Here is a 25,448-nt window from a genome sequence, read left to right as displayed (position 1 = left end):
TTGGCCGGGGCTGCCGGCGGCGCGATGGCGTCACGCGGCACGCGGGGGCCGCCGCAGGGAGCGACGGCGCTGGCGGAAGGTGGGAGCGGCGGCCGCGGGGGGGGCGCGGGGATGGCGGGCGGCATAGCAGGGGGAGGCCGGGGCGCAGGATAATGGGTGTTTTGTTCCTCCCTCGTGGAAGGAGGCGCAGAGCCACCCTCGCTTAGCTCCTTTTACATGTTTCATTGCTTAAAGTTGGGTTTGCGGTAGTGGGTTTTGTTGTTTTGGTTTTTTTTAATACGCCCCAGTTGCGCAGTAGCGAGGCGGGTAGGTGGGCACCGCACCCCGGGGCGGGCCGGGGCTTGGAGCTGCCTAGACTAGCTGTGGAACAGGGTGCGAAATGGGTCCTTTTGCATTAAACTCGTGTGCCCCTAAGCATGAAAAGCTCAGCGTGAGCCGGCAGAGCGCGCTCGCAGCCCGGAGAGCAATCGGCTGAACCGAGGGCAGCGTAGCCGGCAGGTCCAGGGAAGGGATTCTGCCGCCCTCCTCCGCTCTGCTGAGACCCTCCTGGGATCCCTGGGCAGCCTGCAGCCGGCTCTGGGTTCCCCAGCATCAGAAGGACATGGGGCTGCTGGAGCAAGTCTAGAGAAGGGCCACGAAGTTGATAAAAAGGACTGGAGCACTTTTCCTATGAAAACAGACTGAGGAAGTTGGGCCAGTTCAGCATAGGGAGGAGACGGTTGCATTGGAGACCTCACAGCAACCTTCCAGTATCTGAAGGGTCCTGGAGGGAAGTCAGAGAGGGACACTTAATCGGGAACTGTAGTATAGGACAAGGAGTAATGGGTACAGATAAAAAGGGGAGAAATTTAGACTAGATATTTAGAAAGAAATTCTTGACTGTGAGGGTGGTGAGACACTGGAACAGATTTCTCAGGAGGGTTGTGGGTGTCCCAACCTTGGAAGTGTCCAAGGCCAGGCTGAGTAAGGCCTTGAGCAACACGGTCTAGTGGGAGGTGTCCCTGCCTATGGCAGGGTTTTTTGGATTAGGTGGTCTTTAAGGTCCATTCCAGACCCTTAACATTTGATGATTCACTGTTTGCTCTTGGACCTGAACAGAAGCTCCTGGCAACAGAGAAGTGGCACTCACTTTGGCCTCCTGTGTTTGCAGATGCATGTTGTAGATTTTAGTAGTTTTGGCACCTGCTGTCACTGAACCACATTTTTCTTGCAGACTGTGGTTAGAGAGAAGAGTAAATGTGAGTACTGTGATTCTGTGAGTAAAGGTAGTGAAGGAACTGTCGTGAGACAGAGAGTTTGGAGGCAAGAGAGGTGTCTCTAGAGGACTGATTATCAATGTCTGAAAAGTGTTTCACAGTGTGGTGTACTCTGTTGAAGTGAATGGATAAACAATATTGAAATTACGAAGTCAAAAAGCAGTCTGCAGTGATTGTGACAGTGCTGGGGTAGAGCTGATGTTTTTCAAAAATCTCCCAAACAAGCAAGACAGAAGGGAAAAATCAAAACCTGGGGAAATGAGAAAAGAGGGAAGACATGTTAAAATAATGAAACAAAAGGAGTCCCGTTGTTTAGAGATGTTGGACACTGACGATAAAAATCATATAAGCACTTTTCTTAGTCTGTAGAGATTACCTTAAATTCAAGGAAAATATCAAGCTTCCATATTTCAACATCAGGTTTACATTTTATCACTTTGCTTTAATTGTGATTGTGGTAACAGAGACCGAATTTGACATTTAATAAGGGCGTCTATGTTTCCAACAAGAATTTGAATAGTACATGAAGATACTGGTGTGTTTTTACATCCATTTAAACACATTAACTCAGTATTTCATTTAGTATAAATGCATCGATGCAGACACTGAAATTTCACTTCAAAGATAAAAGTTTCATGTTACTTCTGCAGCATATGCAAAGAGTATTAGTTGATATGTAGTAGTTCTTTAAGCCTTGTTAGTCAAAATGAAAGACTTGCTTGCCAGCACAATAAATTATGAACTTTAAAAGCAGTTGGTTACTGAGTTGTATTAAATCCCGTGTCATACTGAGTAATGTCTTGATGGAGATATGACCATATCTGGTACTTAAGGAAGGGTGACTAAGAAGTAGGGAAGGAAACTTTTAGAAGCGGAGAAGTTAATTGGAGAAACTTAGTCACTAGAATCAACAGTAACATAATTGAGAAAAAACTGCTTTAAACTTTCCTTGTAATTGAAATTCAGCCCATTAAATTGAGAAGTTTATAGAGTTCTTTAATTGGAGTGCTTTATATAGAGCAAAATGACAAACATGGTTTATTGTGACCTTTACCATCATGACCTTTGCTGTAAAAAGACAGAAAAAAAATGCTACGGGTTTTCTGCTGTAATTCTTAAATCAATCATTACTTTTTTTTTTTTGCTCCCCCATTATGCAGAATGTCAGTGGCTGCTTACTGTGTATTTTGCTACAGAAAAATAGGAACCTCTGGTCCAGCCACAAAAACACACCTACCCTGGAATGATATCAGTAAGTACATGTCACTATGTATTGATCCGAAGTGTTAATAAAAAGAAATGAGATGACACCATGCATAGTTAAATGATACTTAAGTTCTAAGCCCTTGAACACTTAGCGATTAAAAGCTACTGTTTGTCCCTGCTCTCTGCTTCTGACTTTGCTTTGCATACTGCTATGTAACATGACACCAGCAGATTATCTGGGAACAGATACAAACACTAGATGAGGGTCTTTCCCTAACTAAATGTGATCTCCTTAAACTACCTTCAATTTCACTTGTATCTGATTTTTTTTTTTTTTTTGTAACTTCTAGAGCCATGAAATAATTACGTTCATACTCAGTGAATAAAGCTTGTTTCTATTATTTCTTTTTCCTTTTTTACTCAGCTCTGCAGTCTCTCTTGCTTAGTCTCTGCTTTCTTTAGTGCCTTCGGCATATAATGACAATTCTTACAATTCTGAAATTTATTTCTGAGCATTAAAGATAGGATATTTCAATTTCTGCTCTACAGGAAGCATTGCATTTTTTTCTGTTTCAAAGTTCTCTGCCAGTTATTTCTTCAACATGTAGCTGCTGCCTCTTGTCCGCATGCAAAATTCTTATGGCCTCACAAAGATGGAAGCTGGTAGCAGTGGTTGTGGGGCAAATCTCCCAATTCATGCTGAGGAAAAGAAATTATTCATGATAGGTGAGATTTGTTCCAGTGGCTTTGCTGCTACTGGTAATGATAAGAGTTTCTCTGTATAGAGATCCTTATATCCAGATAATCATATCAACTTTGTAGGTACAAAGTAGCTGAAATCTGATAGGAATCATTAGGGTTAAAAGGCAAATTGTTGCAAGTAACGTGTTTGTTATCTGTTCGCTTTATAAATTAGATTCAATGGTATTACTTTTTAAAATATATTTTCTTATGGAGACTCTGCAGGCCTCTCAAAGAACATACACAGTCCTGTATGTAATATAGCTCCAACATGTAAGAAAAAGCAAACTCCTTAAAATTAGAGTTCCAAATAACTGCTAGTGTTACAGGCAGAGAAAGTTTGTTGATTCTTGTAGCTGAGCAATGAATGCAATTGAGAGGTAGCAATATTCAAAGTAAATAGCACTGGCAGGATACCTGTTTTATCATCTTGCTTAGGAGAGCAGGAAATCCAAATCAAGTAATGTTTTCTCCATTTGTAAATTTTGGTTAATAATTTCCTGGAAGCCAGAGAGCAGTAGAAAATTTTTTTAAAGCTTGTTCTTAATGGCTGGTATTCTTACTGTCTGATTATCAAATGGTAACTGTGTTTATATTGAGGTGATGCACACAACTTTGTTTGACATTTGGTTTTAATTTTTTCAAGGAAAAATTGCAAAGGTAACTGGATCGCTTATACTAGGGTAAGTTGTAACTGATAAGCATATACATAACTTATGTATACAGTTAAAATTTTAATATATGTATCTTCCAGAAAACGTGCTAATATTAGGGGATGTTAGACATGGTAGGATATAGTCTTGAATCAGAATTTCTGATAGTTATAACTTATTTCAAGTTTTGTAGCCTTTTCTGTACTTTGCTAGATCAAAATAATCTGCAGACTATTACATATTTTGTAAAATCTGGATGATTTATACCACTGTAGTTGCTAACCTTTTTTCATTATGTTGTTTTAGTTGATATTCATATGCAGTTTTCTTTTCTTTAAAGAGGTTTTGTATTCATTACATATGAAGTCCTGTCCTTAAATAAGTTACTGCAAATTGATACTCAAGCTCTACATCAAGAAAAACTTAAATCCTATGTATACGTACGTACAGCTTCTCTACGTCCAAGTGAATATCAAGGTAAGATACGTAATTGTTTGAGTTCTGAAAATAGAATTCTAAGAGAATAGAATGTTTCTGGAAGTTTCCTTAAAGTTATATTTCCTGAGGTCTGTTACCAAGAAATGTCACCAAATTTATTTTAAGCTGCTGACTGTATTTTTTTTAAGATATTTTTTTCTATACATAGTTCTCTATATGTGAGATAGTTCTCTTTATATAATGTCTGTATGTATGTGTGTGTGTGTATTTTTTTCCCATATATTTATGAAAAGTGATGTGAGGGAACTGTCTTTCAGAACTTCTAGTAATATAAAAATACTCTTGTAGGGATCACATACAAAGCCAGAAAAGAAATCCATAAAGCAGTGAGAAAAATTCTAGAAACAGAAGCTAAAATCTTCCGGAGACCTTTTAATGGTAGGTATTGAAAGCAGGACTTTATGTATGATGATTATTTTTTAACAGTAAGAAGTAGGGCATTTAGCAAGTAAAATATTTTTTCTCACAAAGTTACCATGTTCTTTTCTTCCTGAAACAGTGATAATATAGCTTATAATTTCTATATTAATATGGATTACCAGTTAGTTGTCTATTTTCAATTTCTTTTCTTAAAGTAAGTGAAAGTGATGGTTAAGAGGAGATTTGAGGGTTGGTTTTTTCCTTGTTCCAGAAGATATTTAAAACTTAAGTTACCAGGTTAATATTTGATACCAGTTTTGTGTACAAAAGGTATTTGTGGGATGAAATACTCTTAAAATCTCATTTTAGAAAAGTGTGCTATGTTTTCATCAAAATTGACAGTATTAACTGAAAGCAGCACACTTTTTTGGAACAGTGTTGCTGCTTTTTCGAGTAATTTAAAACAAGAATTTCCATTTATATAAGAAACTGTGCTCCTGAGGCATGCTGTCTATTCCCATTTAACTCTCCGTTAAATGATTATAGCAATGTGCATCTCCATTGTGTCATCCTATGAAATTAATTGTTCAAGGTCAGAGCCTCAAGAGTTGCTAACAATTTGCAGCTCCTGCTGTTAATTCTGATTGGTAAGCGCCAGCCAGGGGTTGTGGGTGTCACATAGGTATGAAATATCGACTTGGTGCCACTAAAATGAGTCAAACTCACCATTTCAAGACCAGCATTTTACTGATGCCATTCTGTAGTTGTTTATTGTACTAATTTAATGTTAAAACGTTACCCTCTGAATTACTGTGAACGAGTAATATTCAGATATTAGAAAAAAACATGTTTCCTTATTCAGCACAGAGAAACATGGCTGGTTAAAATGTTCATTAATAATAACTTGGATTTTATTTGTTTCCTGGTCAAAGAACAATTCAGTACCTTTGATGGAGAAGATCATGAGTGTGCCTTATGGCTTCTCTTAAAGAGAAGTCAGTCAGAAGACAAAGCAGTCCGACTGCAGGCTGTACAAGACCTGGCAAGCAACAGTCACTGGCATGGTAATGTATGCTGATGTAGCCTAATTTGTCCCAGAAAGTCCACACAGTCTCAGTTAGCTGTTCCAAGTCTGCTGACAACATGAAGAAAAGCTAGTAGCTGCAGGAAGCATAAATATGCTGGGAAACTTGGTCTAAGATGTGGGGGAATTATTTACATTTCAAGTAGGTGTTCTTTCCTAGTACCCGGACACAGTGTGAGTGTCTGCAGAGCAGGCCTCTCTCTGTTTCCCCACCAGAGATTTGTAACCATTGCTGTGGTGTGGAAGAGCAGTTCATGCTCATTAATTCCTTGGGCTTTCTGTTGGGACTGCTAACACAGTCTCAAGTTTTGGCAGTGATTTTTTTTTATAAGGCTCTGTAGGAGTGAGTTTAAGGCCATGGTTAAATTAATAAAAATTGGTTAGGAGCTGATAGGTAGTAATGACAAACCAGAGGTAGAGGGTTTGTATGTGCAAGCATTATCTGTAAGCCATTTTTTGTCCTAGTTATTACTTAATAGTAATAAGTTCTCCCTCTTGCTCTAGCAACAGATATCCTTGAAACCCCAAGTAAAGGGGAGGTGTGGGTATGTGTATTTGTGTTTCCTCCTCTCTCCTCCATCACCAAGCTACATAAACTAGGTGACATTCTATTCTTGACATTCTATTCTGGACTCTCGTTCTGGTAATTTGGTCAGTTGTGGATCTTTCACTCTTCCAGTGCAATTCCACACTGGGATTTATCTTGTTTCAAATTGCCTCTTTAAAATTCTAAGTAATTTCCACAGGGAATTTACACCAGTAAACTGTTTGAAAACATTTGAAAGCTAGGATGTACGAAAACTGAAACTTTGTCCTTTGTAGAAGAATACTGTTAGCAGGTGATTTCAGGATCTCAGAGCCTAAGATGTCCAGTATCAGGAATTCAGTTGCTTTTTATCTCCCTCTTTCTGTAGTGCTCATTGTTGTAGTATTTGGATGTTTCACAAACACTGATTATTGTTGTCAACTGCCTCATGAGGAAAACAGGATTTTTTTAACCTGATACTTCAAAACCAAGTCATAGAAAGTTTAGGACTGAAAGTATGTGCTAATGTTTCACAGCTAGGACCAAAGTGTTCAGCTCCAGTGAATTCAGTTTGCAGGTATAAATGATCTCCACCAGAGAAAAAATACTGCCAATCTGCAACTGTGAAAAGTGTATTTTAAATGGCTTCTCAGTTTTGTTCTAGAATTGTATAACAATAACAGGAATAGAAGGAAATTTTTATGGAAAAAAGTATTGATTTACATCAAGGTTATATTTTCTTTTCCTTCCGTTTGCCACTGAACTATCAAACTGGCCTTTAATGAACAGTTAGTGCCCAGGTGTATTTCAGCTCAGTATAGTGCTGGTCTAAAATCTGCAGTTTTTAACTTTTGGCATCTGTGGTTATAAAATCAAAGGATTTTTTTAAAGTAGGCTATGGAGAGATGGTTCTTCTTTTCAAGTATGTTTACGAAGTAGATCACAAACTACATGTAAAACAAAATTAAATATTTAAAGTTAGGGTTAAAACTAATAGTGAAATTCTTGTACAACAGATTATCAATATGGCACAGTTGCTCAAACCTGTGATCAAAGGACTGCTATAGGTTTGGCTCGATCCAAGGATGTCGACCGTCGCTTTTTCCTGCCTCCACCACCACTGCCAAAAATAAAGACTGTAAGTAAAGGAAAAGTAGGTATTAGATGATTCTTAGTTGCTTCTTTTTACTGCTTTTGTTGTTGTTAACTGTTTAAAGTGGAGTTCTTCTAAAGTAACTAACTAGTAGTAAAATTAGGACCCAAATGTATGATATACCCCTGGGGTGTATCTGTGTTAACAAGTGGCATGGTGGAAAGAAATAAGGTTGCAAGCATTGATAAATTGTTGTTCTTGGACTGTATATCCAGTTTACATATTTACAAACAGTGAAGTCTGTGCCAGTTACCAGTCTGACAGAGGCACTGCTTGTCTATACCCAATAGGCAGTGTGAAGAAATCATGCCTTATTGACACTGACAGAATCCTACACACAGAGCTCCTGGAGGCCTTTGCCTCCTCAGTACTACTGTGGTGCTCTGCTGTAGGCCCACCTCTTCACTGCCAGCTTTGGGGTGCCAACAAATCCTTATTGGATAAATTTGGCCTTGCTTTCGTTTAACGTTAATTTTTATGTGTGTGTGTGTATATATTATATATATGTATGATGGCCTGAGGAGTCATGTCATCAGCTTCTTCAATAAACAGCTGGCATATGAAGTATAGTATACAAGGTATTTTGTAATGCTATAAGAATGAATAATGCAGAAGGCCCTTGTCAGAAAATACCTGTGTATCTTATTCAACAGAACTCTGAATATGTGCTTTGATTGGTAGTGATATTCTCAGTTTTTGCTTTCTTGTCTTTGTTACGTTATGTGATAGCAGATCTGTACCTGTCAGTCCTTAAATACCAGGTTACACTAGTATATGGTAATGGATATATATTTACAGCAGTATGATTGCTAGATGATTGAAGCTAAGAGTTGCCTATCTGCTGCTTAGGAAGTTGAAGCAAATCATTGTGGCAGCTCTACACAAATAAGTCTCCATCTCTTATTTTATCAAGGATTGGAATAACTGCAAGTTCCATGACTGTGGGCAAGTGAAATTACTTTGTTGAATCTATCAAACAATATATGGATTGTTAAATGAATACTTACATTAATTTTTTAGACAAAACCTTAAATGTCTTTATTTTTTACTAGTAATTTATACATTGATTTTAATGGTGCAGCACCAAAAGCACAGCATCACAAGCTGGTGAATGGGGAAGGTGATTGTCCCACTCTGCTCTGCACTGGTGTGCCTTGAACACTGTGTGCAGTTTTGGGCACCACTCTATAAAAAAGACATTAAGCTATTAGAGAGGGTCCAAAGGAGGGCAACAGAGATGGTGAAGGGCCTTGGGGGAAGCTGTATGAGGAGTGGCTGAGATCACTTCGTCTGTTCAGCCTGGAGGAGACTGAGGGGAGACCTCATCACAGTCTACAACTTCCTCATGAGGGGAAGCTGAGAGGCAGACACTGATCTCTTCACTCTGGTGACCAGTGACAGGACCTGAGTGAGTGGCCTTGAAGCTCTGTTAGGAGAGGTTTAGGTTGGATATCAGGAAAAGTTTTTCATCCAGAGGGTGATTGAGCACTTGAACAGGCTCCCTTGAGAAGTGGTCATGGCCCCAAGCCTGACAGAATTCAAGCAGCTTTTGGACAATGCTCTCGGGCACATGGTGTAATTCTTGGGGATGGTCCTGTGCAGGGCCAGGAGTTGGACTTCTGTGATCCTTGTGGGTCACCTGCAATTCTGAGTATTTTATGTTTCTATGAAAATTCTGTGTAGTTAAGGGGGGACTTTTAAGTTTCCTCTGCCAAGAGGAACTGGTTTTTCTTCTGCTCTTTGGAGCCATTAGAATAAGGCCACCAAAGTATGAAGTGTAAAGCTTGCTTTTCATCACTTATTTGGTGGTTTTAGAATTACCAGTTTCCAAAGTCTTTACAGGTAGAACTATTAAACTGAAGTTGCAGAGCACTTAAGTCCAGGGTTCATATTTTATGGCCTCATTAGTATGACTGATTCCATTATTTCAAATACTTCTTTCTTCTGTGTTTTGCTGCATGCTTTGAACAAAAAACCTAAAAGCTATTTGTGCTTGCTTCTCACAGGATTATCCCATAGAAGATGAACTTCGCTTGTTGTTGGTATCTTTACCTCAGACTGGTCTTGATCCATGTGTCCAGTACTTCACATCTCTTGCATTACGTGAAAGTAGCCAGACTCTTGCTGCACAAAGGGTGAGTTTCCATCTGCAGAACAGAACTGTTTGGGTTCTTTGTTCCTGCAGAGCTCAGAGATACAAACCTTTTTCCATATTTTTTTGATCGTTGTAAGAGGAAGAGAAGTACAGACACTTTGTGATTGTAGAACATAAGCAAAATCTCTTGTAAATACAGTGTCTGCTTGAAAGCTTGTTTACATTTCCCAGCTGTACTAGTTGAAAGGTCTAGTGCAAGATTATATTTTATCTTCCCGTTAAGCAGACATTTCAACACTCTGTCCAAGACTTTCTTTCCCCTTGTGCTCATAAAATTTTTCACATTGCATCTTACTGTTGTTTGAATGTTCTTTTACTGATGAGTTTATTAAACCTCTATTAAGTCTATAGTAAAATGGTAGGTTGTTAGCACACCTTAAATAGTAAACTCTGTTACATCACATGGAAATGTCTCCCTGAAACAGGTCCCCGTTACCAAACCAGAATTGGAGTAGTCTATGGTCTGTTTGGACTTGGATCTAGGAATGCTTCAACTCTGTCTGTGCAACAACTTCCTAAGTGGCTTTAGGAATGTTGTTTAAAGTGCCGTTATTGTTATTTTGAAGTAATATTTGTTATGTCAGTTTCATCCACTCTCTCGTGAATTTTTTGTTGTTGTTGTTGAAAAGTTCTGACTTCTTTAATCAGTGATTGTTATTTTTTATAAGATGCAATAACAAAAATGAATGTCATTTTAATAACAATGCTTGTCAATCTTCATTTATAAAGTTTTCACAGTGCAATAACTCTTTATTTTCTATGACAGAGTTATGTGTGCTATTTTTACACTATCACTCCTTTGTTGTTTTCACAGCCAGAGCTCGTGCTACAAAGGGAGCTTTGGTAAGACACCACACTTGGAAGTATTTTGATTTTTGTTGAGGTTATGTTGGTCTTTCTGCTGCGTGATTAAGAGACTGGTCTTCAGAGGCTGTGCCACATACTGAAGACCTTTTTCCCTCCTCTTCTAATTTTTGCAAGTCTAAAGATAATCTGATTCTTGCTTTTTTATGCTTAAGCAAATGATCTTAAAAGATGACATTCATTAACAAAATAAGAATCCTACATTTTCCCCTTTATTGTATGTTTTGAACTTAATAGACTAAGGAGACTACAGACTTCCAGTTAAAAATAGTGAATACTTTAATGATGTACTGTTGCTTAATTTGTACATTTTGAAAAGTGCATGCATGCTGTGCACTCTTAAAAGAAATTTCTGTAGATCATTACACACTTAACATTCTAGTTTAGAAATGCTTTTTTTTATGTAGCCATTTGAAATGTGTTATAATTTTTACTGTGTTTCATTTCAGGGAAGCTTATGGTGTTTTGGAGGAAATGGACTTCCATATTGTGAGACATTGAGTAAAATCCCTTCAGAGACAGTGGAACTCTTTTGCTTGCAGGCTTTAGTACAGCATTCTAAGGTAGTTTGTCCTTTAAACTGTAACTGAAAAGCTACATTTATAGACGTTCCTTTCTAATGCACTCTCATGTACTGGGAAGGAGTTATCCTTTCCTTGTCTCCTACCCCTCACTCTTTCTGTAAGAATGTTCAAACTACTGAGACAGGTGTGAAATGAACACATTTGTATAACAAACTAGTTTTTTTTTCCTCAGGGGGAAGTGTATGTAAGTTTTGTTGTTGTTTCTAATACGCCCTTACAAGTTCCCCTGTACTATACCTGTATGTATCATTCAAGAAGTAAAAAAGCAGCTCTGAAATTCCAGGTTTCTACAAAACAAAATAGCCTTGTGAATTCACTCTAATCAGAAACCAGAACAGAATGCAAACCTTACCCATACATAAAGGTATTCTTTGGGTAGAACATTGCACAGCAAGCAGCTAATACAGTGTCCTTCCCAGGACCAGTCTGGTTTTTTGCAGACACAGATGAAGAGCGTGGAAGATACTTTGTAACAGTGATTCTTCTTGTTTCCTATTGCTACATTCTTCTGTGTACACTTAATTGTTCGCAAGCCTAGAACACTGAGAAACAGTGTTGAGAACACCAAATTGTTACTGATAGTAGAGATGGATAAAGTGCAGTTTCCCAGTACTCTTTTCACATCTTCCATATACATAGAAATTCTGACTTAGTCTAGAATTTGTTATATTCTAGATTTTCAGTTTAAGCAAGTTGTGACTGTACTCATTCCAAATGCCTGTTGAAAGCTGCAGACTCGAGGATATCAGCAGTTCCAAAGCTACCACACATATTCATCTGGACTAAATTGTTGCCCTTAGGATCAGTAATGATAGCAGTACTAGCTGGAATGCAAAAAAAACTTTTTCATTTCAAAGAGAAGGAATTATAATGATTGCATTTTAGGTGATGGACAAGTGGCTCTGGTTGAGATAGTGCTTTAGCAAATGCAGACAATTGACCTGTTCAGCCTCTTGACCTTGAGTTAAAATTTGATCATGCCAAGTGGAAACCATTTCATCTCCCTCAGATGTGAAGAAGAGTAGAGAGGTGGTACTCAGAGTTTTTCAAGTTGTCAATTCATAGAGATCTTGCATTTTGCATATTAAAATACTTATTACTTCTTCAAATATGGCATAATAAATTCTAGATTAATAGTAATTCCTATGAAACAAGGGCTGTGTTATACCTGCTTCTTAAAACTCCCTAATTTGTGAATTAACAGCGTCTAAAGAACCTTTTGCAGAACATCTGTTTACTATCACTGTATTTACTGTGTAATGCCAGATTTCTTCTCACTGTGATAAAATTGAAGCTAAAGGAGGCCTTCAGTTATTGCAGAGGATATACCAGCTACGTAAAGATTCAGCAAAGATACAGAGGAACATAATTCGCATTATTGGGAACATGGCTTTGGATGAACGCCTTCACTCATCCATAGTACGTGCAGGTAAAAGGAAAGCTGTTTCAGTGGTAGATTTCTACTCCAAAAGTTTCAGATAAATAAAATAAATAAATAAATAGAAAATATCAATGTGCTGTTCTGTGTAAGTCCAAGCTGGCGTCTGCCTGTTAAAAGCGGTGTGCATTTTTAATCTCTGTTATACAAACGGGAAGTAGCAAAGGCACAGGAAAAGACGGTGAGGGTGGTTAAAAATTTGCAATGGCTGTGATAAAAAGAATAAATAACTAGACTAAGACACTTGGAAAAAGCAGTTGAAAGAGAATATGACTAAGATTAATAAAATTCTCTTCACTGGCATAGAGGAGGCAGAGGGAATGGTCATCTGCTGTTAGTTGTAATGCAAGACCAAAGGTTCTTGTACATTAAAGTATAGAGACAGAAATAAATAGTATTTTTCCATAAACTGCATAACCAAAATAAAACTTGCCACAAAACATTGTGGTAGTTGAAGACTTACAAAGCTTCAAAGAGTGATTAGACAATTCATATAAAGAAAAATCCACAAAGTTCTACACATGGAAACTAGGTTGGCTGCAGAAAACCTGAGGGTATAGACTAGAATCAGCACTATATAATTGTCCTTTTATTGCTCTATTCTTATATTGTTCTGCAGCTTCCACACTGCTCACTTCTGAAGAAAGGCAGCTGGACTATAAAGGCCTTTGTTCTGAGCTCTGGCACCATTCTTAAATTATTATGATTGTTGAAACCATATGTGTAGAAGAAGAGATTGAAACAGGAGACCTGTCAGGAGCTCCCTGGGACAGAGCTCTCAGTACAAAAGGAATTTTAGACAGTGAATCAAACTCCAGAGATGAGCAGTTGGATACTGCTAGTCCAGAGTTGGATAAAGCTTCTCATTTATTGCTGAATGATGCATAAGAAGAAATAACCTCTAAGGCTCTTTTTCTTGCAAAAACTGCTGGGACAGGAAGAAGAAAACCAGCGATATACTGTGTAATAGCTGTGATGGGATATTTGGGGGCAGAACACTTATCTTTGATTCTGAACACTTATTTTTGACTCTTCATCTTGGCTCATTTAAGAGAACTGAAAAACCAGAGACCAAGCTAGTTTTACTCAGACTATCTTGGCAGTCTTCCATTGTGTTTGGAGAACTGAAAGTAGACTTTAGATAGTATTCTTGTTAAGTACAACTTTCACAGTGGTCCGCATATATTCTGCTTAGGAACATAATTTAAATACATTATTCTTAAAAAAAAAATCCTCAAAAAACTCCTCAAAGGTACTAGCAGTTTTGTTTGTTTTTTCAAAACAAAACTGAAATGTCAATTCGTTCTTTTCCTCAGTCTACAGTGAACTATCTTGAATTAGGAAGTTACTGACTATACTAGTAGCAACATGGTCTTCAAACAATGCTCATGAAGTAAACACCCAGGTTTTATTTATGAACTTGACTGTAATGTAGTTGTAATTTATAGGCCACTTTTGCTGTCAGCAATAAGATTTATCAGGATTTTAAAGAAACGTGCATATGCACATAAAATATATTCCTTTACATCTCTCACTAGTCTCTGAACATTCCCATCCATGTTTAAGAAAATTTTACACCTTAGGTAGAGTATCATAAAGTGTCTGTAAGTCATAGTATCTTTGACTTAAAATTTATGAGGGTTGTATCCAATTTAATTGTCCTATGTTTCTAAGGTATAAATAGTATATAATTTTTAGAATAGGGAAGGTGATTTTAATTACTTAGAGTTTTTCTTACTCTGGATTTTAAAATTAAAAATTACTGTACTTTCACAGCAAGCATCAATTTTTTTACCTGCCATTGCTCCTGTAGGTTGTTTCCTGTGCCTTTCTTATGGTTTAACTTCATTGTCTCCATCTTCCTGGCATTTTACCTGCAAAAAGAGATCTGAGGTCTGTTCTTGCTACAACTGTGCTGACCTGCTGATACACTTCCTTTTTATTCTGAGAAGGGGTTCTCCTTCAGATCATAAGCTGAACAGTAAAATACGTTGCCACCTTGCCACTCTGAGTTTTTGAATTTTGGAGATTCCACTTACCTAGCCTTGGCTTTCCTGAAGTAAAGAGTAGATTGAAATAATTTATTTTGACATTACCATTCTTAAGTTTTAACATCTATTTTCAGAAGTATAGTTTGATGGGTGATGTTTCTGAATTCTGTTGTTTGGATGATGTTTCTATTAGTTAACCTGCCACTTCATTTTCTCAATGTAGGTTGGGTTTCTGTACTTGCTGAAGTAATGAAATCCCCACATGTCATTCAGTCTTCTCATGCATCAAGAGCTTTGGCTAATCTAGACAGGGACACGGTGAAAGAAAAATATCCAGATGGTGTTTATGTCTTACATCCACAGTATCGTAGCAGGTAAAGTAGAAGGAGTCATTTTACGTGCTGTACTTGGAGGCACTTGTTCTACTGTTCTTTACAAAACTTTGGCAGAGTTGACATCAAAGAGCTGCTGTACTGATGTCACCTTGCCCCTCCTGCTCTTTGGTGAGTTGAGAGGACTGAATTTAGATTCTCAAGTAGAAGAACAACAGAAGTGGTTGCAGCAGTCCGTAAATGTGAACAGAGTATTACTGGAATGCATGGAGAAATCTGAACACAAAACATGAAATTAGTTGTTGCTTTGTGTGGGTTGCAACTGTGACACTGCAACTGTGACAAGACACTGGGATACAGTGTCTTGTAATTATTCTGCTGGCAACAGCTCTTGTTGGCCTAAAATGCAGTAAATTTTCATCCTTATTAATAGTGATTGTGTATTTGGGACTGAAGCAGTCTCCAGTGTGGGGTGTCACTTAGTAGTAACTATTCCCTGGGTCATTGGTGTAACTCAGGTTACAGTGAAGCTCTAATATCATGATAAAGCTGGAGCTACCGAGCCACATTAACAGTAGCTGGAGGGAAAGGTCCCTAGTTTTTGTTTTTATCTGAGTATGCTCTTTGAAATATCATGAAGTGTTGTCCATAAGATAAGAAATCACATGTATTGTTAAAAAAAAGCATTTTGGCATCACTTAGGTTAAAAGTTCCAACTTGCTAAAAGAATATGTACCACACATCTCTTAAAATTTCCTTTTGTTGATCAGCCAGCCCATCAGAGCAGACATCCTTTTCATTCATGGTCTTTTGGGAGCAGCATTTAAAACCTGGAGACAGCAAGACATTGACCGGCATTTGGATAAAAAGACCTCAGAAAAGGAAGAGGACTATATTCAGTGCTGGCCAAAGGTAAAAAGACAGTATCATTTTCACATGTGGCTGCTTTTCTCATTAATGAGAGCTGTCCAGAGCATCTAGAAGATTGCTGTCTGGCAGATGTCTCTTTTGAATTCAATTACTTGTAACTTATTATACAAGTAGCAGTTTTTGAGTTCCTGATGATAAATTTTTGTTAATGAGTTGTTTGTTGTTCTTGCATGGAAAAGTCCCTGTTAAGTTTTATATTCTCAACATCTTTCGCATGCTAGTGAAAGAGGAGGCAATGGCTGCTTTCCTTATGCTCTCTGTTTTTTTTAGTGGAATGTTACTGCTGAGGAAAAGATTTATAAAATAGCATTTTAAATTAACTTCCCTTTCTTACATAGGTGTCTGAGTACCTCACTTTGTGCAGGTTGCCATTTAAGGGTTGTTGGTGAATAAGTAACTACTGCTCCAAGCAAACTCACACCTGTATAGCCACTAAAGTATCTCTGTGAAATATGAACTGTTTAGTCCTGTTGGTAATCTTAGTAACTCTTGTTTCACCCAGGAGAGGGAGCCAGCAATGCATGAGTTAGAGATGAATCTTCATTCTTTGCCTGCTTTGTGGCTCAGGAACAATCTAGAGTTCAGCAAGTAATAACAGAATAATAATTGAGGTATAAAATGTATTTGGGGATTAACTGAAGAGCAAAAATCTTGCTTGATATTGTCCTCATAGTAGCATCTTTTCCTCCATTGCTTGCAAGAGTTTAAGTACTTTAATTATAAGCTCCTTTGGTTTTGCTTTTCTTTAATTTAGACATGGCTTGCTTCAGACTGTCCTTCCCTTAGAATCATATCTGTGGAGTATGACACCCATTTGAGTGACTGGAAAGCAAAATGTCCTGTTGAGGCTCACAGGTAACAAAAGCAGCATCTGCAGTTTGGAGGGGGGGCAGGAAGTAGACCTGTAAAGCTGATCCTTGGGATCACCTAGTGTGAAGGAGTGAATTTAACTTTTCCTGTTGCTTTGAAAAATCAAATTTGGAAAAATACTAAGTATAGTCATGGTACGCTTTAGTTTTTAGCCTCATGAATAGCTACATATGGCAATTGCATTAATTCTTACAGTCTGTTCCCCTTCATGTTAAGGGACACAGTAAATTATACTATTGGTTAATGAAAATGCATCATCAACTTTATATCTTAAGGTGAGTATTTTTTAAAGTGACACAATAATGCTTCATAAGCACAGCAAAAAAATCACTGTACTGTGGCTTTATACTCCTGATAAAATGAAGCATATATTTTCATAGAATCGTTTAGGTTGGAAAAGACCCTTCAGATGACCAAGTATAACCATTTACCCAGCACTGCCAAGGCCACCACAAAACCATGTCCCTAAGTGCCACATCCACATGCCTTTTAAAAACTTCCAGGGATGAACTCAACCACTTCCTGAGCAGCATGTTTCAGAGCTTTACAACCCTTTTGAGGAAGAAATTTTTCCTAATATCCAACCTAAACCTTCCCTGGCACAGCTTAAGGCTGTTATCTCTTGTCCTGTCACTGGTTCCCTGGGAGGAGAGGCCAGTCCCCACCCGGCTACAACCTCCTTTCAGGTGGCTGTAGAGAGTGGTAAGGTCTTCCCTGGGCCTCCTTTCCTCCAGGCTAATCAATCCCAGTTCCTTCTGCCTCTCCTCACAGGACTTGTGCTCCAGACCCTTCACTGGCTCCATTGCCTTTCTCTGGACCTGCTGTAGCACCTCAATGTCTTTGTTGTAGTGAGGGGCCCAAAACTGAACACAGGACTCGAGGTGCTGCCTCACTAATCCCTTCACTAGTCCTGCTGGCCACACTGTTTCTGATATAAACATACTTTCATTCAAAAAATGGTACTTTGATGATAAAATATGACAACGGTATCTGATTCAATCAGAGTGTAATTGCCCTTGCCAGAGGAATGGTGTTTTTACTGACCTTGAACAGGGTAGGTCAGAGGAGGATGCTACCATCAAATGTGTTCCTCATGAAAAATAAGAACACTTTGGGCCTGTAAAGGTTTTTTGTCTTTAATAGAATTTGGTAATTAAGTTCAGTGATCTTTAAATCAGAATCCTTCAAACATTTATGCAGATACTTAAGCATGTAACTAGTACTGTAAATTTGACTTGTGTACTGCAGCAGAGGCATGTACATGGCTGCTTACAGGTTAAGAATCTGAAAATTAATGATGTTTTTTGTGCAGGGAAGAAAAAAATTCAACATGTGTATAATAGACTGGGAACTCTGTGCTTGTTCATTCCCTCTTCCCTCTGGCTACATGAAAGATCAGTGCAATTATTGCATTAAAGAAAACATGGAAGCAGGGGAAAAAACAAGGAAAACATGACTGTTAATGTGCCTATTTGATATTAGGCAGAAAAATGACAGTAAGAAGCATGTAGGTGGTTACCTGTGCAGGTCCAAAGAAGACTGGAATTGGCTTTAAGTTGCACCAGGGGAGGTTTGGATTAGGTATTAGGAAAAAATTCTTCTCTGAAAGCATTGTCAAGCCCTGGAAGAGGCTGCCCAGGGAAGTGGTTTATTACCTCTGTTGCTGGAGGTAATAAGAAGGCAGATAATGCCCTTAGGGACCTGGGTTTGTGGTGGACTTGGCCATCCACCTTGGGCTAACAGTTGGACTCAATGGTCGTACTGGTCTTTTTAACGTAAGTGAATTCTATGATTCTAAGAAAACTCTTCCTGTGTCTGTCTGGAGTAAGTATGTTAAAAGAAATAAACATATATTTCCTTTTGTTTTCCTAAGGTAACGTCTTTTTCATTACAAAATAGAAAATTACATTAGCTGCTATTTATGGTCACCCAACCATAGTATTTGATCATTTTATAATTGGATATGGCTAATAATAAATGAAAGATATTGAAGATATTTCTAACTAGTGGGAGCAAAGAGGTCGCAGTAGAAACACAACCTTACGTTTGCTCTTAAATGTATGGTCTCATTCACTGCTTCAGAAGTGAATTTTTATGTCTCTCTGCTAGCCTAGAGCATACTGTTCAACTGAAAAGACACATTTGATTATCCTTTTCATATGTGTTATAAAGCAATTTCTGGTGAGAATGCTGAGATCAATAGAGACGAAGTGAATTCTTTTGCACGGTGGTTGCCCCCATGTCCTGATGTTTTCATTACCCAAGGGCCTTCTGTGTTTGATTCTTGTTACACTGCAAGGAGTAATGTAAAGTGCTAATGTGGCACTTCCAAGCTTGGATTGGGAATTGGCATTGGTTTTGTTTTGGTTCTACTGCAGATTCATTTTAAACCTCTGATGTGTAGCTTATCCTTTCCAGAGCTCAGTCTTCTCATTTATAACATGGAGATTATTGTGCTTTCAGTACTTTTCAGTACTTTTCAGCACTATTCCAGTATAAAGCATTTGGAGATTGTTGTCTGGCAAATGTAACTGACATTAGCTGTGATTTTTTTTTTTAACTTATCGGTTGATCATGCACATAGTTTTTAAATTTCTGTATATTGCTCTACATTTTGAGCATTGTTTAGCAAAGTACATGAGGTTTGTTCGTGTTGGAGGGAGTAAAGTTCATTATGTGCTGATGTTGCTTTCATAGAATAAAAATTGTTTTGCTACAATGTGTAAATGAAACTATCTAAAACTCCATAAAACAGCTTGCCAAGAAAGCAGAAATGTTTGCTGAGCAAAATTAAAATAAAACTTTCTAGCAAGAGCAAGAAACTGAATTTAGCTCAATTCCCATTGACCTTGTGAAGCCATCCTTACAAAAATTTTTGGCCTTTTTCAATGTGGAAACAATAATTAAATTGTTAATATTTGTTTACCAAATTCACTTTCATAAATGTGCAGCACTAAAATTCATTGTGGTTTAACATTGCCTTTTAACCTGTCATGCTCCATTATGCCTGTGTTTGTTTCTTCTTTGCAGAAAGTCTATTGCTTTCAGGAGCAGTGAGCTGCTTGACAAGCTCAAAGCTGCTGGGATTGGAGACAGACCACTGGTGTGGGTATCCCATAGCATGGGTGGTAAGCATGTTGCCTGTTTCATATAAAGCATTTATTTGCAGTTAGAATTCAGAATAAGCCATTAACCAAATTCAGGTAAAAATGCAATTATTTAGAATAGTTCATTTAAAAAATTGGCAAAGACCTAAAAATGAAAAACAGATTTCTACTTTCTTACTGCATTATATTTAATAGCATATACATTTTGAAAGGATTTTTAGTGCTGTTTGTTCTTACTGTGTTGATTTAAAAACTCATTTGAAATTCATGTAAATGGAAATCCAAAGGCAAAATTTTCTCCATGATCAGGCATATAGTAAATGTCATTAGCAACACATAAAGCAAATCAAAATTGGATTTGCATCATTCATTGACATTTTATATTGATGCCTCCTCAGGCTTGGTTTGGGTTTTTTTCAAGTTAATCTTACATATTTGACAATCTAAGGACTAATCAACCAAGGCAAGAATGTGGTAGTTGTTTCATGGTTAATATAGCATGATCATTATTTCACAGTGATTTAAATCCTTGCATTAATTCAGCTTCTGTTGCCAGGTCTTCTAGTCAAAAAGATGCTGGTGGATGCTTCCAAGAATCCAGAAATGGATAAAATTGTAAACAACACCAGAGGAATCGTATTTTATAGTGTACCTCACCATGGTTCCCAGCTGGCTGAATATTCTATAAATGCCAGATACCTCCTCTTCCCGTCTGTGGAGGTTAAAGAACTCAGCAAGGGTATGTTCACTTTGCTACCATCTAACAACAGGGAGCCTGCTAATCTGTTCATGGTGCTTTGGGGTTTTTCATCGTGCTGTCCGAAAAAGCTGGGTAAAAACAACAAACCCCCTTTTTTGTGTTTTGGGTTGTGTGTTGAATTATTGCAAGTAATTCTGAGTAGCTGTTTCATTTGATTGCAGAGGTGAGAGGAAAAGGGGGAGTCAGAACAAGTTGTTGCATATGCTAGTTGGAAAAAGGGGATTACAAACAAAATGCTACTACTTTTACTGTCATAGTAATAAAAACATCTCTTTAGCAATGCACTCTTGCCAGAAAAATGCTATAATCTTATAACACTGCAAAAACTATGTTGCTCTTTTTCAGATTCTCCTGCCCTTAAAGAGCTGAATGATGACTTCTTGTCTTTTGCCAAAGACAAGAAATTTTCAGTGCTGAGTTTTGCAGAAACCCTACCAACACACATAGGCAGCATGATAAAACTGCATGTTGTACCTATGGAGTCAGCAGGTAAGTGAGAAATAGCCATTTAATTTATTTAATTTGGTATATATTGATGTATCATTGACAATGAGAAAGGGTTATAAATGTTATGGTAGAAAAACCTAGAAAAATGCATCTGTTGTGGTGTGGGGGGTTTTGTTTAAACTTTTAACTGAGCCTCCCAGCTGAGATCAGAAGCAGCTATGTTTAGATCTTAGAACAGCAGTTTGTTTGTTTGGAGTTTTCTAAATGAGAGTGAGGCTTGTTGAAGAAAGGAGGATAGACCCTGATCTAATGTTACACTGTTGGAGTCCTTTCCTCTGTAATTATGACTACTTGTGGTTTATCTTTGTATAGGTAAGCTGAATAGTGTTTCAGATGCTTCTGTAAATTCCAGCTATTTCCTCCTTTAAAAGCTAAGAAAGAAAATTGGTAAACTGCTAAGGGAAGGAAAAAGTCACAAAGCCGGTTTTTAGTGCTGAGAATCCTTTACCTTTCACATCTCATGAACTCAAGCAGTAGAGTTTGCCTCCTGAAGAGTTCCCTCCATCTTTTTGCCTTTTGTAGGAAAAGGGAAAACCAGATTATTTTTTTTCCCTTGCTTTTTTTATATGTTCAACTTAGAGAACTGTTTCAAGTCTTATATTTTCAGGCTTTCTTTTGCACTGCCCAAGGTATCTGTAAGGCCAGAAACCATTGCTTTGTTAGGTTTTAGATCAGGCTTTCCACCAGCTAAATCCACTAGCTTGAGTGCAAGGTCAGATGCTCTGAAAAAGGTGTACTATACATCCCTGTTTCTCTGAATCACTATTTAACAGTATTTTTACAGTATGTCTTTCTTGAGCAGCAATGTTCTGCAGAAATGTTGCTGATGCACTTTTATTGTCGAGGACTGAAAAACTGGACTTTTTTGTGTTATTATTTAACAAAATAAGATTAAAAAGAGGGCCAAATAACAGAGCCCAAATGAGCACTGTGCACTTGTCATTTTGTAGCATCTCTCTCCTCTTCTAGAGATGACACCCAGTGCAGCACCTAAGTGCTGTTGAAAACCCTTAGAGGGCACATGGCAGTTCAGTAGCAGGACACTCATTCTGTTCAAAACACAGGCTGACAAGCAGGAAGCTCCCTGATTCTTGCATGTCTGCTTGGGCACATGAAAGCAGAGCTTTGTCCTGCTCTAGTGTAATTTACGTGGTTAAAGTTCAAAGCAAAATGGAGGATTTCTCTAGATGAGAAGTGAATAGACAATAAACTGGAATCTGGCAGTAACATCATCCTAACTGGAAAGTTGGTAGTAATGGCTGTCAGGAAAGAATAAATGCTGTAGTGTGCCCCAAAATCAGTAGCTGAAAATGGAATATTTGTATTCTACAATTAAGCAATGTAAATATTTCATTTACCTGGAAATGTGTGTAGTGATTTGCAGCATATTTCAGGTTCATTCTAGTACAAATTTTAATGTCCACATCAAAGTATTTTTGTAAGGAATATGGGCAGTTAGTGGTGATCAGATTCAAGATACCATGCATTAAACTACATCCCTGATCATATCAATGCTTAAACCTCGGTCAGGACTGTGCTGTTGGTCAGGTGCTGGTAAATGAACTTTTGTTTCAGCAAAGTTGTCTGTATGGAGAAATGTACATTTGTGTAGTTCGAACAAAGGCAGCAGAACTCTGACGTGATGGTGTAGTGTGCCAGTGTGGGTTTTGTGGCAGCATTGAGCTCTATCTGGCCATAACTATGTACTGATGCTTTTAGCACATGAAAAAATAATGATGACCAAAGAGTTATATTGAAGATAGGAGAAGTTGCTTTTGAGAGAGAAATTGCTAATGCAAGATGTTCTTTTCAGTTTAGGTCACCTTATGAACTCTGGTAGTTTTCTCTTCTCTTCTCTTTTTTCTTTTCTTTTTTTTTTTCCCCTTTCCCAGACTTAGGAATTGGAGACCTTATTCCAGTGGATGTTAATCATCTAAACATTTGTAAGCCAAAGAAGAAGGATGCTTTCCTGTATCAACGTACACTGAAGTTCATTCAGGATGTTTTAGCCCAAGAACTGTGAGACTGAGGTTTTGCCCTCCTTTCCTGCTTGTGTCCTCTTTTTGGTGTAACACAGAAACTTCTCCTAACATTTGTTAGGGGATCTGCAGAATTACAAGGGTGCTATGTCAATAGTATCTGCTGCTGAATCATTTTCTGTACATCTCAAACTTCAGACACCTCTCCAATTTATTTCTCAAAATACATTCAAAACAAATACAAACTTGACAAAAAGAAAGTGTGTGCCCAGGATATCTTCTTTTAGCAAAAAAAAAAAAACAACCCCAAGGCTGCTTTGAAAGCAGATAAATATACAGCTGGGATAAAGTCTTATAGAGAGGATTAGAAACTATTAACTGAGGTGGTTATTTGTTGTGTCAAAGGGGAGAAGCGGCATGTGACTGCTGCAAAGTTTTGGTTTATTGTTCATGTTAGGTAGCCTGACTGGAACCTGAAAAAATAGTATCCAAGTGAATGAAGGTGGCATTTTGGTCATGGCCCAGTTACAGGAGGTTTTGTCATTTGCCTTTTTATTTAATAGACCACCCAGATTTGCCAGCGGTCATGGCATCTGTTTTTCTGCATGAGAAAGAGACAGGTTGGTAACTTGCCTTACTTAGAAAATTGTCGTTGTTTTAGTCTGTTTGTATTAATGAAAACAAAAAAAGATAAATATTCACCTTCTTGTACATTTCCCTCCTAATCTTAGCAACTTGTGACCTTGCTTTCCTTAGGACAGGGTATATTGGTCAGCCAGGGCAGTTCTGTGCTTGTTCACATTGAAGATGTGCTCAATGGGCTCAGCTCTTCTGCTTTACTCTTGGGACACACTAAGAAGATGGTACATTCAAATCCCTGACTCCTGTTACTCATACAGAAACCTTTCTGTAGCTGATTTAAAGAGGAGCATTGAAAATGGTCAGGTGGAGCACAACAAATGTAGACCCTGACAAGAAAGGTAATGCTTAGAGTTTGGAGCTGAGGTAGAAAAAATTAAAGCAGGAAAAAAATCAGATTGTAAGGCCTCACTGGAAATTACCACAAATGGTTTGGTTTCTTGGGGCCCAAATATGTCTGTTGGTGTAGACACAGAAAAAACAGCAGTGTCTTATTTGACTCTGTTTATGTTTAGGATACCATAACGGTACTGATGAGAAATCACTATTTTTAGACAGATAAAAAAATGTCAGTGCACAGTCACTTTTTTAAAGTCTTAGATATTTTGCACTGTGGTTAAAAGCAGCCTTGTGTTATTGTGGTCTCTTTACTTCCTTTCTTTACACCTGCAACCCTCTCTGAAACCAAGCATAGGCTGTGTAAGGCTGTGCAGCCTTTGCTGACCATTTGTTAAATAGGGTCTGTATTGATGACAGGCTTGAGGTGTCTCCTCACGTCACTTCTCTGAGATGGATCCAGTATTACTGCCCTTCAAATGATGGCTGTGAAAGCTCTCAAAGAGGTGGGATGCACCTTGCAATTCTGCATGGACTTGGTGCTGGTGGGCATCGCAGTCCTGCCAGGTCCTGAGGCCAGCTGAGCGGGACACTGCAGCTGAAAATACACTTCTGCAAGTTGAGGGAGTTGTGAAGTAAAGTTCACAAGAGCAGTACAGCACTACACTGGCAAAAAGAGCATTTTCCCCCTAACTGAGATGTAGGTAAGAACACTCCATGGCAGTATTTTGTATAGAAAATGTAACAGAAATGTCGTAATTTCTAAAGAGCTTTATCTTTTTACACTGTGGTCTAGACTTCAGAGTGTAAATATATTAGTGCACTTTGTATTCACAAAGTAGAGAGTATGTGGAATTCATGGTGAATAGACAAGACTTCTAATAACTGAATGCTTATTTAGTGTGACAAATCTATTGGTTTTAATAGACTTCTTTGGCTTACACGGATTCAGATCAGTGACATTAAACATTAATCTTAGTAAATGCATCTATGTTTTGTAACTGGAACTCTTAAGGTAGTATTCTCCTTTTTGTAACTGTATTTATATATGTGTAACTTCTAAAACTAATATTTGGTGGGGGAGTTGTTAGGTTTGGGGGTTTGGGTTTTATTTTTTTGGAATATAGTAATAAAATGTGATTTAAAAAATGTCTTGGATATGTCACAAAGTGTATTAAAGGTTAATGATATGCCGGCTGAATACTCTGGACCATGTTCATTTTGTTAAAGACCTGCATTATTTTTTGGTGATTGTCTTGTGCTGGGACAATGTAACATTACCCTTCACTTGGGTAAGAGGCACAGTGCTGGGGGCCAACTGCTCAGCCACATTTTGCCAACCTGAACAGTTTTTCAGTTGTGCTCTTGGATTTTGCAGCAATGCCTCCTGAAGTGTATACAGACATTAGTTTGAGGGCCAGCAGGTCTGTTGCATAGCATTCATGTCTGCTTCCCATTAGGAATTGGATACTTTTGTGC

General features: G+C 38.0%; 1 protein-coding gene across 2 annotated transcripts; it reads left to right on the top strand.

The window, feature by feature from the left end:
• SERAC1 (serine active site containing 1) lies at nt 1–25,170 on the top strand. 2 transcript variants are annotated; one of them, XM_032101946.1, is made up of 17 exons: nt 1–79; nt 2,417–2,508; nt 3,850–3,886; nt 4,197–4,333; nt 4,643–4,732; nt 5,647–5,778; nt 7,341–7,462; nt 9,484–9,612; nt 10,946–11,059; nt 12,347–12,509; nt 14,733–14,883; nt 15,612–15,753; nt 16,526–16,626; nt 19,672–19,769; nt 20,305–20,487; nt 20,854–20,997; nt 22,908–25,170. In XM_032101946.1, the coding sequence occupies exons 2-17, from the start codon at nt 2,418–2,420 to the stop codon at nt 23,036–23,038; spliced, it is 1,965 nt and encodes a 654-aa protein (XP_031957837.1). In that variant the 5' UTR covers nt 1–79; nt 2,417; the 3' UTR covers nt 23,039–25,170. The 2 variants fall into 2 exon arrangements, with proteins under 2 accessions (XP_031957837.1, XP_031957836.1); XM_032101945.1 differs by lacking the exon at nt 1–79 and adding an exon at nt 134–1,238.
• The last annotated feature ends 278 nt before the right edge of the window (nt 25,171–25,448 follow it).

Source organism: Corvus moneduloides, chromosome 3, assembly GCF_009650955.1.
Source record: "Corvus moneduloides isolate bCorMon1 chromosome 3, bCorMon1.pri, whole genome shotgun sequence".
In the NCBI taxonomy this organism is placed as follows: Eukaryota; Metazoa; Chordata; class Aves; order Passeriformes; family Corvidae; genus Corvus; species Corvus moneduloides.
The sequence above is the reverse complement of the archived record's forward strand: the minus strand, read 5'-3'. Positions and strand labels throughout refer to the sequence as shown.

Coding starts and splice junctions, on each gene's coding strand:
- SERAC1 (XM_032101946.1), top strand. CDS start 2,418: ATGTCAGTGGCTGCTTACTGTGTATTTTGCTACAGAAAAATAGGAACC. Junction 4,334..4,642: donor ACGTCCAAGTGAATATCAAG/GTAAGATACGTA, acceptor ATACTCTTGTAG/GGATCACATACAAAGCCAGA. Junction 16,627..19,671: donor TGTCCTGTTGAGGCTCACAG/GTAACAAAAGCA, acceptor TCTTCTTTGCAG/AAAGTCTATTGCTTTCAGGA.